This window comes from Schistocerca piceifrons, chromosome 3 (genome assembly GCF_021461385.2).
Source record: "Schistocerca piceifrons isolate TAMUIC-IGC-003096 chromosome 3, iqSchPice1.1, whole genome shotgun sequence".
NCBI lineage: Eukaryota > Metazoa > Arthropoda > Insecta > Orthoptera > Acrididae > Schistocerca > Schistocerca piceifrons.
This window is the reverse complement of record NC_060140.1, coordinates 554,038,410-554,052,631: the sequence shown is the minus strand read 5'-3', so window position 1 is coordinate 554,052,631 and position 14,222 is coordinate 554,038,410. Positions and strand designations below refer to the sequence as shown.

The 14,222-nt window shown below is 38.0% G+C and overlaps 1 protein-coding gene across 4 annotated transcripts in view; it reads right to left on the bottom strand.

Annotated features, from left to right (window-relative positions):
* Window positions 1–14,222, bottom strand: part of LOC124789515 (TATA box-binding protein-associated factor RNA polymerase I subunit B) — a 333,200-nt gene that overhangs the window by 285,679 nt on the left and 33,299 nt on the right. For 2 of the 4 annotated variants that reach the window (XM_047256902.1, XM_047256903.1), the window contains exon 2: window positions 3,295–3,397. In XM_047256902.1, the coding sequence (XP_047112858.1) occupies window positions 3,295–3,397 (103 nt within the window). Of the gene's footprint in view, window positions 1–3,294; window positions 3,398–7,865; window positions 7,912–13,837; window positions 13,852–14,222 lie in introns of those variants that run through there. The other 2 variants (XM_047256904.1, XM_047256905.1) reach the window with 2 other exon arrangements.

The window sequence follows — 14,222 nt, the reverse complement described above, 5'->3', positions numbered from 1 at the left end:
TACTGTGAATGGCTGAAAGCAAGGGGAAATTAGAGCCATAATTTTTCCCGAGGGCATGCAGCTCTACTGTATGAGTAAATGATGATGGCATCCTCTTGGGTGAAATATTCTGGAGGTAAAATAGTTCCCCATTTGGATTTCTGGGCAGGGACTATCCAGAAGGATGTCATCAGAAGAAAACAAGTAGTGCTCTGTGGATCGGAATTTGGAATGCTAGATCCTTTAATCGAGCAGGTAGGTTAGAAAATCTGAAAAAGGGAAATGGATAGATTGAAGTTAGATATAGTGGGAATTAGTGAAGTTCGGTGCCAGGAGGAACAGGAGTTCCGGTCAAGTGAATACAGGGTTACAAATACAAAATCAAATAGCGGTAATGCAGCAGTACATTTAATAATAATACGAAAATAGGAATGCAGACAAGCTACTACGAACAGCATAGTGAGCATAATTGTAGCCAAGGTAGACAGTGTCCACAACAGCAGTACAAGTTACTAGGCAAACTATCTCAGCAGATGATGCAGAGATTGAAGAAATGTATGAGAAGATAAAAGAAATTATTCAGGTGGTTAAGGGAGATGAAAATTTAATTGTGATGGGGGACTAGAATTCTATAGCAGGAAAAGAAGAGAAGGAAAAGTAGTATGTGAATATGAGCTGGATGAAACAAATGAAAGAGGGAGCAGAGCACAATTTAATCATCACAAACACTTGGTTTAAGAATCATGAAATAAGGTTGTACATGTGGAAGGGGCCTGGGGACACTGGAAGGTTTCAGATTGATTGTATGATGATACAACAAGAGATTTTGGAACCAGATTTTAAATTGTAAAATGTTTCCAGGGCCAGATGTGGGCTCTGGCCACAACATGTTGTTTATGAAGTGTAGATTGAAGCTGAAGAAATTGCAAAAAGATAGGAAATTAAGGAGATGGGACATTGGTGATTTGAAAGAACCAGAGGTTGTTGAAAGTTTCAAAGGGAGCATTAGGCAACAGATGACTAGAACAGGGGAAAGGAATGCAGTAGAAGATGAATGGTTAACTTTAAGAGATGAAATAGTGAAGGCAGCAGAGTATCAAATAGGCAGAAAGACCAGGCCTAGTAGAAGTCCTTGGATAACACAGAAGATACTGAATTTAACTGAAGAAAGGAGAAAATTTAAAAACACAGCAAATACAGCAGGTGAAAGGGTATATAAACATCTAAAACATGAGACTGATAGGAAGTGCAAAATGGCTAAGCAGGAATGGCTAGAGGACAAATGTAAGGCTTTAGAAACATATTTCACTAGCAGAAAGATAGATACTGCCTACAGGAAAATTAGAGAGGTCTTAGGGGAAAAAAGAAGCAGCTGTATGAATATCTAGAGCTCAGATGGACAGCCTTAGGAGAGCCGCGATAAAATTATTTCATCTGGTTTGCAAGATGTATGAAACAGGCGACATACTCTCATACTTAAGTAACTATGTAGTAATTCCAATTCCAAAGAAAGCAGGTGCTCACACATGTGATAACTACTGAACTATTAGTTTAATAAGTCATGGTTGCAAAATACTAACATGAATTCTTTGTAGAAGAATGGGAAAAATGGTAGAAGCCGAGCCTGGGGAAGACCAGCTCGGATTCCATAGAAATGTAGGATCAAGCGAGGCAATACTGACCCTATGGCTGATCTTAGAAGATAGGTTAAGGAAAGGCAAACATACTTTAACATTTGTAGACTTAGAGAAAGGTTTTGATGGTGCTGATTGGAATACTGTCTTTGAAATTCCAAATGTAGTAGGGATAAAATATAATGAATAAAAGGCTACTTACAACTTGTACAGAAACAAGATGGTACTTATGAGAGTTGAGGGTCATGAAAGAGAGGGAAGCAGTGATTGAGAAGGGAGTGAGACAGGGTTGTAGCCTATATCTGATGTTATTCAATCTGTACATCGAGCAAGCAGTAAAAGAAACAAAAGCAAAGTTTGGAATAGACACTGAAGTTCAGAGAGAAGAAATAAAAACTTTGAGGTTTGCCAATTATATTGTAATTCTGTAAGAGATAGCAAAGGACCTGGAAGAGCAGTTGAACAAATGGACAATGTCTTGAAAGGGGGTTGCAAGATGAACATCAATAAAAACAAAAGGAGGATGATGGAATGCAGTTAAATTAAATCAATCAGGTGATGCTGAGGAATTAGATTAGGAAACGAGACACTTAAAGTAGTAGATGAGTTTTGCTATTTGGGCAGCAATATAACTGATGACGGTCGAAGTAGAGAGGATATAAAATGTAGACTAGCAATGACAAGAAAAGCATTTGTGAAGAAGAGAAATTTGTTAACACTGAATACAGATTTAAGTGTTAGGAAGCCTTTTTGGAGGAGGTGGGGGCATAGCCATACACACATTGTGTGTGTGTATTTGTTCTCAAGCTCAACAAAGATTTATTCCGAAAACTAGCAAGTTTTCTTTCTCACCTTTATTCCTACATTATTTACAATGTACCAGAAGGTTTCTACATTATTAAGCATAACTGTAAATATCTTCATTCTGAGAATGAACTGCATCAAGTTGTGAACACCACATAACACAGCAAAAGCCAGCATTGTTTGGTGTCATTATAATTTAAGGTAAATGGTACTTGATGGTTACAAACACAAAATAAACAATCATAATACCGACTGGAAAAAGTAAGTTAAGCCAGGCCTCACAACTATTTCCAAAAAACAAACAAATCTTTCTTAGTACACTATCTCCCAGTGCATTATGTCAAATAGACTTAGATCTGGATTGCGGAATGAGCTCTGGACCAGTTTCTCGGAAAGTGAGTCCTATGTCATAACTACTGCACCCCCTTGCTCAGTTTTGGAGCAACTTGGAGCAGGTAATTACAAAGCTCGGTCTACAACAAAAACCAGGTCAAGAGAGAGATGGAGATAGATAGATGATAAAGAGAGAGAGAGAGAGAGAGAGAGAGAGAGAGAGAGAGAGAGAGAGAGCACTGGGGTGGAGGGAGGTGTGTGTGTGTGTGTGTGGGGGGGGGGGGGGGGGGGGATGAAGAGGGTTATCAGTTTTCTTATGAAAATTAATTTATGGTATATGACTTCAGTTCAAAGTGCTCAGCATTAAATACAAGTTTTATTCATCTTGATTGTAAATTAATATTGAGAGTACAAGTTGTAATTGCTACACAATCATTTTGATATCATGAAAAACTTATTTACAATAGGTCACAAGTTGTAAGCAGTGTGCACACATTTACTTCACACTTGACACTGTCAAATTTTATAATACTCTTAGTATTACCTGGATCAGGTTCTAGCTTGCGTTTTTTTCTTTTACTGGATGAGTCCTGAGATATTTCATTATTTTCATCATTCCATGTTTCAAATACTTCCTCTCTTATATCCTACAAAAAATAAACACAATGTTAGTTTCCCAACAAGAGACACTATGTGATGTACATGGACCAGATCAATGGCTGAAGAAAAGTGCTTCTTCATCCTATTATAAACCAAAATAAGAAATTTTGTACTTGCATTATTTTCTGATTAACAAGTTTTGTGATATATACACATTGTTTATTCTTTCCCAAATTAACTTAAACAGTTAAAAATCATCACACAACTTATTTTAAATATTTTTGCAAAGTGAACTCATAAAATTCTGATTAACATCTAGATGACAATACTTAACTGCTGAGTGGTGCGCCTGTGTATAAAGTGCTCCATCCACAAATAAAATGGTCTTGCACAGTTCCATTGTTGTTTCACAACTGCAAGCCCATACCCATTCCTTAATTTATTGCTCCAGCTCACACAGTAATAAATTTTGTTGTCGCATGTCCATGTGAGCAGCAGTAATACAAAATACAAAGTGAATCTAAAAATAAATAAAGATGCTGTTACTTACCAAACGAAAGTGTTGTCATGTTGATAGGAGACAATAAAAAACACACACAAACACACACACAAATTTCAAACTTTTGCAACCCAAGGTTGCTTCGTCAGGAAAGAGGGAAGGAGAGGGAAAGACGAAAGGATGTGGGTTTTAAGGGAGAGGGTAAAGAGTCATTCCAATCCCGGGAGCAGAAAGACTTACCTTAGGGGGAAAAAAGGACAGATATATATATACACACCCTTACCCTCTCCCTTAAAACCCACATCCTTTCGTCTTTCCCTCTCCTTCCCTCTTTCCTGACGAAGCAACCTTGGGTTGCGAAAGCTTGAAATTTGTGTGTGTTTTTTTTTTGTTGTCTCCTATCAACATGCCAATGCTTTCGTTTGGTAAGAAACAGTATCTTTATTTATTTTTAGATATATTTTTCCCATGTAGAATGTTTCCCTCTATTATATTCACAAAATACAAAGTGAATTAGACGAGAAAAAATTTACAATTTGTGCAAGAAAATGACCCTTGCAGCACAATCCCATAATGAGGCAGTTGTCTACAAGATAATTAGTAATCGAATAAGTGGGTGAGATCTGATACAACTGCACTTTTTAATGCTTCCAGCGGGTTATTACTGTCTCAGTGACACCCATCCATTGCAACAAAGTGATGTAATGAAAGTTTATTTCATTATTGTTTAATAAAACAGTGTTTTAGCTCATATTATGTAAGTTTATTTTATCACTGTTTAACTAAACTAAGATAAACTGTGATTTTGCTCATACATGGTTACCTTGGTGATACAAAGTCAGCTATTCTTTACATATGTACAAAGTGAACTGTGTGCCCACTTGTGTTACGAAATATGGTGCGCCCACTTGAGGGTTATAAAAGGCCTCAAAATACTGCTGTAGCTCCAACAAAATATTTCACCATGCAGGGCTCATCCAAGAACGAAAATTATTCACCAGCTAGCTTGCACCAGTAAATTATAATCCTACAACTTTACAAAAAACACTAGTTTCATTTTACAAATGTAGGTATGATTTTTAAAGGTAGAAATATTATATTTACACTAATGTGGTTGCTATTATTATTATTATTATTGACCTTTCAACATCCAGCACTGGATAAAGGTTTAGCAAGCTTCGTTAGATTGTCATCTTGTTCATTTTGTATCTCTTGAAATCCAGCAACGAACTTCTTTGGTTCATCTATCATGAATTACCTTGGATATATATTCTGCCCTACTTTATTGCATTTCAATTATGATATGACTTACACCTCTACTCCGGTTTGTTCAGTGTGCTGTACCTACTAATAATGCCAAATAAGTCACTCTCCAATGCTCACTAAGCAATCCTCAGTTTTTAGATTATTTTCATTTCTGGACCTTTCTGCTCTTCTTGTTGTTTCTTTCCTTGTCCATCTAATCATCATCTTCAACTATTATAAATATAAAAGCTCATCTACAACACACTTAATGTGCATAATTTACTATCTGGTCTGTTGATTATATATTACTTCAATACTATTATTACAGATTTTCTGGCCTATTTTCTAACTTATTCTATTACATTCTTCCGTCAATTGTTAAACTTTAGCTTTGCTGAGAATCTTGTAGCTTTCCTGGTGCACTGAATACTCAATATTCTGGGACTGCAGCTGTTCATCATCCACTATCACACATCACATTTCACCTGGGCACCTGTCACACAATCTGAAGATGGCAGCAACCCTGAAACTTCCTCATGTATTCAGCTTTGTTGTTGAGTACTGTGCATGTATTCTCTTTAATTAAATCAGATGTCTACCTAGCATAAGGTTCTGTTTTGATATTTTCATTTTCAAAGTATTACTGTTTCCAGATGCATCTGTTACTAAATTTTAATTTAACCACGTGTATAATCTCAAACACATATCTCAATAGTTCTGTTTCACACAGTATATCCCACCTTATACCTAGTATTGTTTCTTTGAATCTCTCATGTCATCTTTAATAGCTGCCTTGTTCCAGATGAAATTATCCTTAATTTTGGCTTCTTCGTATCAACATCATCTTTTGCATCTGCCCAAGTACCTTTTCCAAATGATCATCCACTTATGTTTGTACCCGTGTAATCTTCATTTTCAAAATTGTCAACTTGTTTAACCTGATACATCTTCCTATCCTTAAATTTCCATCATGTGTAGTGTCTGAGGTTGAATTTAATTGTGTATCCACACTGAAAGTTGCCTACTGAGATGAATCAATTAAACAAATGAAGATGGAAGAATGTAATAGAATAAGTTAAAAAATAGGCCAGAAAATCTGTAATAACAGTATTGAAGTAATATATACTCAACAGACCAGAAAGTAAATTATGCACATTAAGTGTGTTGTAGATGAGCTTTTATATTTATAATAGTTGAAGATGATGATTAGATGGACAAGGAAAGAAACAACAAGAAGAGCAGAAAGGTCCAGAAGTGAAAATAATCTAAAAACTGAGGATTGCTAAGTGAGTATTGGAGAGTGACTTGTTTGGCATTATTAGTAGGTACAGCACACTGAACAAACCGGAGTAGAGGTGTAAGTCATATCATAATTGAAATGCAATAAAGTAGGGCAGAATATATATCCAAGGTAATTGATGATAGATGAACCAAAGAAGTTCGTTGCTGGATTTCAAGAGATACAAAATGACCAAGATGACAATCTAATGAAGCTTGCTAAACCTTTATCCAGTGCTGGATGTTGAAAGGTCAATAATAATAATAATAATAATAATAATAATAATAACAATAATAATAATAATAATAATAGCAACCACATTAGTATAAATATAATATTTCTACCTTTAAAAATCATACCTACATTTGTAAAATGAAACTAGTGTGTTTTGTAAAGTTGTAGGATTATAATTTACTGGTGCAAGCTAGCTGGTGAATAATTTTCGTTCTTGGATGAGCCCTGCATGGTGAAATATTTTGTTGGAGCTACAGCAGTATTTTGAGGCCTTTTATAACCCTTAAGTGGGCACATTAATTTCATAACACAAGTGGGCACACAGTTCACTTTGTACATATGTAAAGAATAGCTGACTTTGTATCACATAACTGATTCACCTCAATGGGCAATGAATCCACAACCTTCAGTGCATATACACAATTACATTTGACTTCCAGCGGGAATCTAAAATTAGCGAGCATGGAGGACATGGACGAGAACTGCAGGTAGGTGGGAATGTGAGTCAGCTGGGGAGCATGCCAAGGTAGTCCACCCATTTGCAATTGACAATGTGTCCAGGTGGCACAGTGGTTAATGCAACTGCCTAGTAAGCAAGAGATCCTGGGTTCGAGTTTCAGTCTGGCAAACATTTTCACTTGTCACCACTGATTTTGTAAAAAGTCCCAATGCGGCTAATATCTGTAGTTCCTTCCCTTATATTTTTTCTCCCCCCCCCCCCCCTTTCCACTTACATAATATGTATCACAGCTGTGCATTACATTTGGTGTCCAAAAGAACAGACACCATGCATTCATATAACTGATTCACCTCGAGTGGCAATCCAACCTTCAGTACGGATGCACAAATGTTGATCTCAAGTGAGAACCTAAAATTAGCAGGCAAGGAGGACTAGGACTGGGAATGAAAATAGGTGTCACTACCTGGAAATGTGAGTCAGCCAGGGAGAGTGCCAAGATAGTCTGCGCATTTGCAACAAAAACTGTGGCCGGGTGGCGTAGTGGTTAATGCAACTGTCTTGCAGGCAGATCACAGGTCCGAGTCGTAGTCCGGCACATGTTTTCGCTCACCATCGCTGATCCCACATAAAGTCCTGACACAACTGATATCATTTGTTCCTTCTCTTTCCTTTCCTTTCTCCCCACTCCCCCTTTAATTTACATAATTCATAAATCATTTGTGATCGAGGAGACACTTCCTGCAGCATCAGTGCAATGTAGAGCTAACCGAAATGCTGTAATGAGCTGCAAATACTTACAGCAGTTATCTTGAGATGTACAGAAGTTGAAAATGAGAGCCCTCATGCAGTTTGGTTTAATCAAAGAGTGTATTTTCTTTATTCGTCGGGTATGAGGGTATGACCAGATGTGCTCCTCATTTGGTTATGCTACTTGAAAGCAAGCTTTTTCAAAATATATGGGACAGTTGTCCGCAGCTCGTGGTCTCGCAGTAGCATTCTCACTTCCTGAGCACAGGGTCCCGGATTCGATTCCCGGCGGGGTCAGGGATTTTTCCTGTCTCGAGATGACTGGGTGTTGTGTCGTCTTCATCATCATCATTCATCCCCATTACGATCGGAGGAAGGCAATGGCAAACCACCTCCACTAGGACCTTGCCTAATAAGGTGGCGTGGATCTCCCGCGTCGCTCCCCTACGCTCTGTAAAAAAGTATGGGACTCATCATCATGGGACGGTTGGTGAACAACAGGACAATACATGTCCAATACTTATTTTGTCAGGATAAAAGGTCATTTAAGCTAAATACGGAATAGGACTATCTATGCATCCTTGTCAGAGTCCACATTTGCCCCTGGAAATATTGTGCAGTTTTAATCAAGTTTTCAACTCTTTGTCTGACTGGTATGTAATCTATCTGAAACATTTCAATATCTTCGGGTTCCTTCCATGCTATTCTTGTGCTCTGTGCGGAATTCTATCATGTAGCTTCCACTTTACTCCTTTCACCCAGTCCATATTCTCCTTCTGTTTCCTTCATTTTATTACTGCCAAATTACAGCCCTCCATTACAATTAAATTTTTATTTCCCTCAACGAACTGAATAATTTCCTTCATCTCACTGTACATTCCTTCAATCTCTTCATCAGCTGATGATTTAGCATGGTATGTACTACAACGGTGGAACTTGACTTTGTATCCATCTTGGGTATCCTGTGTTATCTCTATTTGATTTATTGTAGATAACTGTGGATTTGCCTGATGATAAATCATGTTCTTCCCATCACTGTACTTCACTAGTTCCCACTATATCTAACTTCAACAGCCATTTTGATTTTCAAATTCTCTAGCTGAACTACCAGATTAAGGGATCTAACACTTCTTCCTCCGCCCTCAAGAGTGCCAGTTTTCATTTTTTTTCTGATGATATCCCCACGAGCAGTCCTCACCAAGACATCTGAATGATAGACTATATTACAACTTTGGATATACATTGAAATTTCACTTTACAGATGGGGCTTTAAGTTCCACAAACTTATAAAATGCTTACTATACTTTGCCTATTATCAGATAATACTGAGAGTAAGTCCTGTGTCAACCCTAAGGAACCTATTTTGTCAGTATATGAGATACAACTTTTAGATTTTACAAAAACAATTAAGGAAAAACCTTTTTTTTAGTATAGATCATTTTATTGATTCTCAAGTTATTTGCCTTCAAAATTTATTCAATTTTGCATGTGCTCAAATCAATTCTGGAAACTTTTTTCTGTTTTGATGCTTGTACCTCAAAAACACAGTTTTGGGAGCTCTGATGGCTACCAGAGAGGGAAAAAATCAATGTCGACACATTTTTTTATTCATCCCCCCACTTCCCCTCTGGCTGCAGGAGGTAGCCATTCATTTTGGGCAACCCACAAAAATTCTGTCTTTGAAGCTGTCTCCGGATGTTACATGTCCAAGTTACATGATAAGCAGTTTGGATGTCAAAAGATGAAGCAAATGCGATATTGATTCTGTAGTAAAGATTGTCATGAAAGATCCCTCAATCAAACCAACTGTGTTTTGTAGTTGGAAGAAAGCACAGGTATACCCACCCAAAAGAAGGGTAGCAGAAGTGATCAAAAGAGCTACCATCCAATATCTTAACATCTATTTGTTGTAGAATCTTAGAACATATTCTGAGCTCAAACATAATGAGGTAGCTCAAACAGAATGACCTCCTCCATGTCAACCAGTAAGGGTTTTGAAAACATCGATCACGTGAAACCAACTTCGTACTTTCCTCACATGACTTACTGAAAGCCATGGATCAAGGTAGGTAGGTGCTGTGCTTCTCGATTTCTGAAAAGCATTGGCTCAGGACCACATCTACACTTTTATCAAAAGTGTTTTATGGGATATCCTGAAAAATTTGTGATTGGACTGAGTGAAGGTTTCTTGGTAAGGAGGAGGCAGCAAATTATCTTGGGTGGAGAGTCATCAACAGATGTAGAGGTAACTTTGGGTGTGCCCCAGGAAAGTGTGTTGGTTCCCTTGCTATTCCTGTTGTATATTAATGACCTTGCAACACAATATTAATATTAGGTTGGTGCATAAGTTCACAGAGTTTTTGTTTTGCATGTTGATATTCCAGTTGCTATGGGTTTATTTATCGATTGTCATTTTTTATTTGTAGTTTACTTTTGATCTTTGAGTTTATATATCATCATTTTGTCATTTGGGGATAGTGAGTGGGCCTGTGGACACTAGAAAATGAAGTGCCAAGTGGAGAAATCCCAATACTTCTGATATATTCTTCTGTTTGAGTTCAACAGAGGGATGACAGCAGCAGAGGCAACCAGAAACATTTGCACTATGTATGGGGATAATGTCACTGGACAGAGTATGGCAAGAAAATGATTTCCTCATTTTGAGGAGGATTGATTTGACATTAGTGGTTCTCCATGTTCAGGAAGATCTTTGGGGTTTCAGGAAAATTGTTTAAACCTGTTAATCCACAATTATCCACATCAGTGCACTCCAGGAATGACAAATTTAATTAAAATGTCAACATTTCACTATCGTGCGATGTTTGCATGCCATGGAGAAGGTTCAAAAATCAGGTGTATGGGTACTGCATGGTCTAAGCCAAAATCACAAAAATCTGCAGGTGGTCATATGTGCATCTCTGCTTGTTTGTCATCAACTGGCTCATGGATAACACCAACCATTACTATTGTGTATCATTAACGGCCACAAGAAATTGTGTATTTATGTTGATATAAGGAACTGAAAGGAATGGCTGGACCAAAAGAAAGCAGCAACTCCCCAGACAAAGACCTGTGTGCATCCACAAAAGATAATGTTACGCAGTGTTGGAACAGCAATAGTGTGGTGTACTAAGAATTACTTCCCTGTGTTGTAACCATCATTACTGACATTTACTGTCAACAACTGAGGTGTTTTGTAGACACAGTCCAAGATTGATGACCAGGAAGGCCGCGTGCAGTGATGCTACTCCATGATAATGCCCAACTGCATTCTGCTAGACTGACAAAAAACACTATAATGGAGTTGGGTTGGGAAGTCATTCCATACCCACCTCATTCATCATGCATCCTCAGATTTTAACCTTTTGTGCTATCTATCTAACAATCTTCAAAGAGCTTCCTTTCTGGATGAAAATTCGTTTTGAACATTGGTTGATGAGTTCTTCACCTCGAAACCAAGTGATTTCTACAGTCGCGGAATCAAAAAGTTACCCCACCACTAGCAGACTGTTTTAAAAAGTAAAGGAGAATATATTATTGGTGACTAAAGTCTTTGCTATGTGTATATGTTGCATTTATTAAACTTATGGAAAAATGCTACAAACTTATGCACCAAACAAATAGTAATCTCGCACTTTTCACACATGATGCAGTTAGCCATAATGAAGTACATTGTGAAAGGAACTGCATAAATGTTCAGTGAGACCTTGACAAGATTTCATTGTGGTTCAAAGATTGTCAGTTTGCTTTAAATGTTCAGAAATATAAAAATTGTCCACTTCACAAAACGAAAAAATATAGTATCTTATGACCATATTATCAGCGAGTCACAACTGGAATCAGTAACCTCATTCCAACACATGGACATAACACCTCGAAGGGACATAAAATGGAACAATTACATAGGCTCAGTAATGAGCAAAGCAGATAGCACACATCAGTTTATTGGTAGTATACTAGGGAAATGCAATCAGTCAACAAAGGAGATTGCTTAGAAATCACTCATGCGAGCTATACTAGAATACTACTCAAGTGTGTGGAAGTTGTATTGGAGAGAATTGAAAGGGAGTATTGAATGTTTACAGAGAAGAGCAGCACAAATGATCAAAGGTTTGTTGGATATGTGGGAATGTGTCACAAAGTTGTTGAAAAACCTGAACTGGTAGACTCTTGAAGATAGACATGTACTATGGCAGGAAAGCCTATACAGAATATCAGGGACCAGCTTTGAATGACGACTCATGGAATATACTACAACTCTCTACATATTACCACCACAGGGATCATGAAGGCACAATCAGACTAATTACAGCATGCACAGAAATGTTCAAACAATCACCCCTCCTACACTCTAGAAGTGACTGGAATGGGGGAAAAGTCCTAAAAACTGATACAATGGGATGTATCATCTGCCATGCACTTCACAGTGGTTTGCAGAGTCTGGTTATCAAGAGTTGGGTGGCATCTTCTAAACCCCATTTGGAAGCAACTGACAAGTCTCCTGGTTCCAAGAACTCACAGTAGATGACGATTTACCATTTGTTCCAGACTCCCCAACACAACTCATCAAAGTAGCACTGCAAAGGTACTTGAGATGTATAAATCTTTACCAGCTTTAACAGAGGACTCACAACGTCCTTGTCACATGTTAGGCTGATGTTCACCAGACAGGGTCTTTCTCTGAATCTTACATTTGGATGTTACAACATTCTGTAGTGAATAGTGCATGGCCCTGGAGCTGTATTGCTAGCCACCAATACAATAGATTACTATTACTACAGAGAGAAGGGACAATGGAATATTATGAGTTGAGGGAGTTAACTGCTCCCTCTCATATCTTTTTTACAACACCAGAAACTAGGACATTAGGCACTGCTAATGGTATTTGGTAAATGTGATCCACTACTTCCTTGACCACTTCACAGTACTGATAGGTTTAAACTCTTCCTATTCCAGTATAGGATTTACAGATGTTGACCTGCCTTTGGTGCAGACCCTCCAGAATAACACCCACAGGGCCGTTGTTGGATTGAAATGTTTCTGCCACTATCTCCTCCTACTGTCTTTAATTACTCTACGGATTTGTGCTCTCTTCAGATGAAAGGATATGAGGTTTTCTGCTGATAGTCTCATCTGAGTAACAATCTGCTTGCCCTTAGTTTCAGAGTGGCATTTCTTGCTCCATCGAGGGATTGTTGGACATATGATTTTGGGATGGATACTTCTGTGGTACAATGAATCACGCTGGTAAGGTGATCCTCCACTTTCTGGAAACTGATGTGGCGTTCAAACTCAGCTAGCTAGTTGCACAGCATAGAGTTCATGCTGCTAAATGCCCACCTGTGTGACCTCATTTCTGGCACTATTCTTTCAATAAGCCAGCCAATATTTGGAAGTGGACACTAGAATGTAATCAGTTACAAATTTCTCACTGAGATGCATCTGAGGGTGGAGGTAATCAGGGAAGTCAATGGCTGATATTGTTTCTGTAGCACTGCTGGGCTGTTACTTGTACTCTGACAGAAAGATGACTTCTCTGAGGATGAGAGTTTCTACATTTCTACCATGAGAACAGATGTTAGTAAACCCCACAGTAAGTGATTCGCACTGAAATCTTCTAGTTGAAAGAATGGGAGGGGCAGTAGCCTACAGTGATCTCCAAGAGCCTCTATCCGCATATAATTATGTAGTAGCAAGTATAGAGAATACATTATTACTTTCAGTAACGTATTTTGCCTGTAATTGCTACTAATGTGATTGTAAATGGGTATGGTGAGTAGTAGTAGTAGTAGTAAAAGTAATAGCCAATCAACCTTTAGCCCTCTTGTAACTGAGATTATCTTTCCTGTGCAGATTGTAGCCCCTTATCACAAGTGTAAAGTACTGCTATTTTTAAACTGCCTCTCCTGTGAACAAAAGTAACAGAGTTTCCCCTTTGCAAGAGTTTAAATTCTTCTGCATAGTCCCTGAATCAGTTCATATTCCACTGAATTATGGGAGGAATTTTTAGAAGTGAGGTTTACCTTCATCTGGTTGTTTTGGCTGTCAGTACGGGCATGGAGAAAGGTATCTTACAACTGCAAGTTCTTCAGTTTGTGTGTACAGGTTCATATCTGAGCCATCTCCAACTGATGTAGGATGTTCCCACTCTAATACACTTGGCTTGGTCTCTGAAATTCATCATTGTCAATTGTGGGTAGTACACTGATGGAAAAATCTCGAAAATATCTCTCTCTCTCTCTCTGTGTGTGTGTGTGTGTGTGTGTGTGTTTTCTGACAGTTTTCTTGGTGGGTGATGCAGAAGATATAGAAAACTGTGAGGGCTGCATTGATTAAAATGTCTTTCATGCTTCCCAGAAGATACTTGTTTGATTATCTTCAGTTTCAGACTTTTTCACTGTTCCTCTT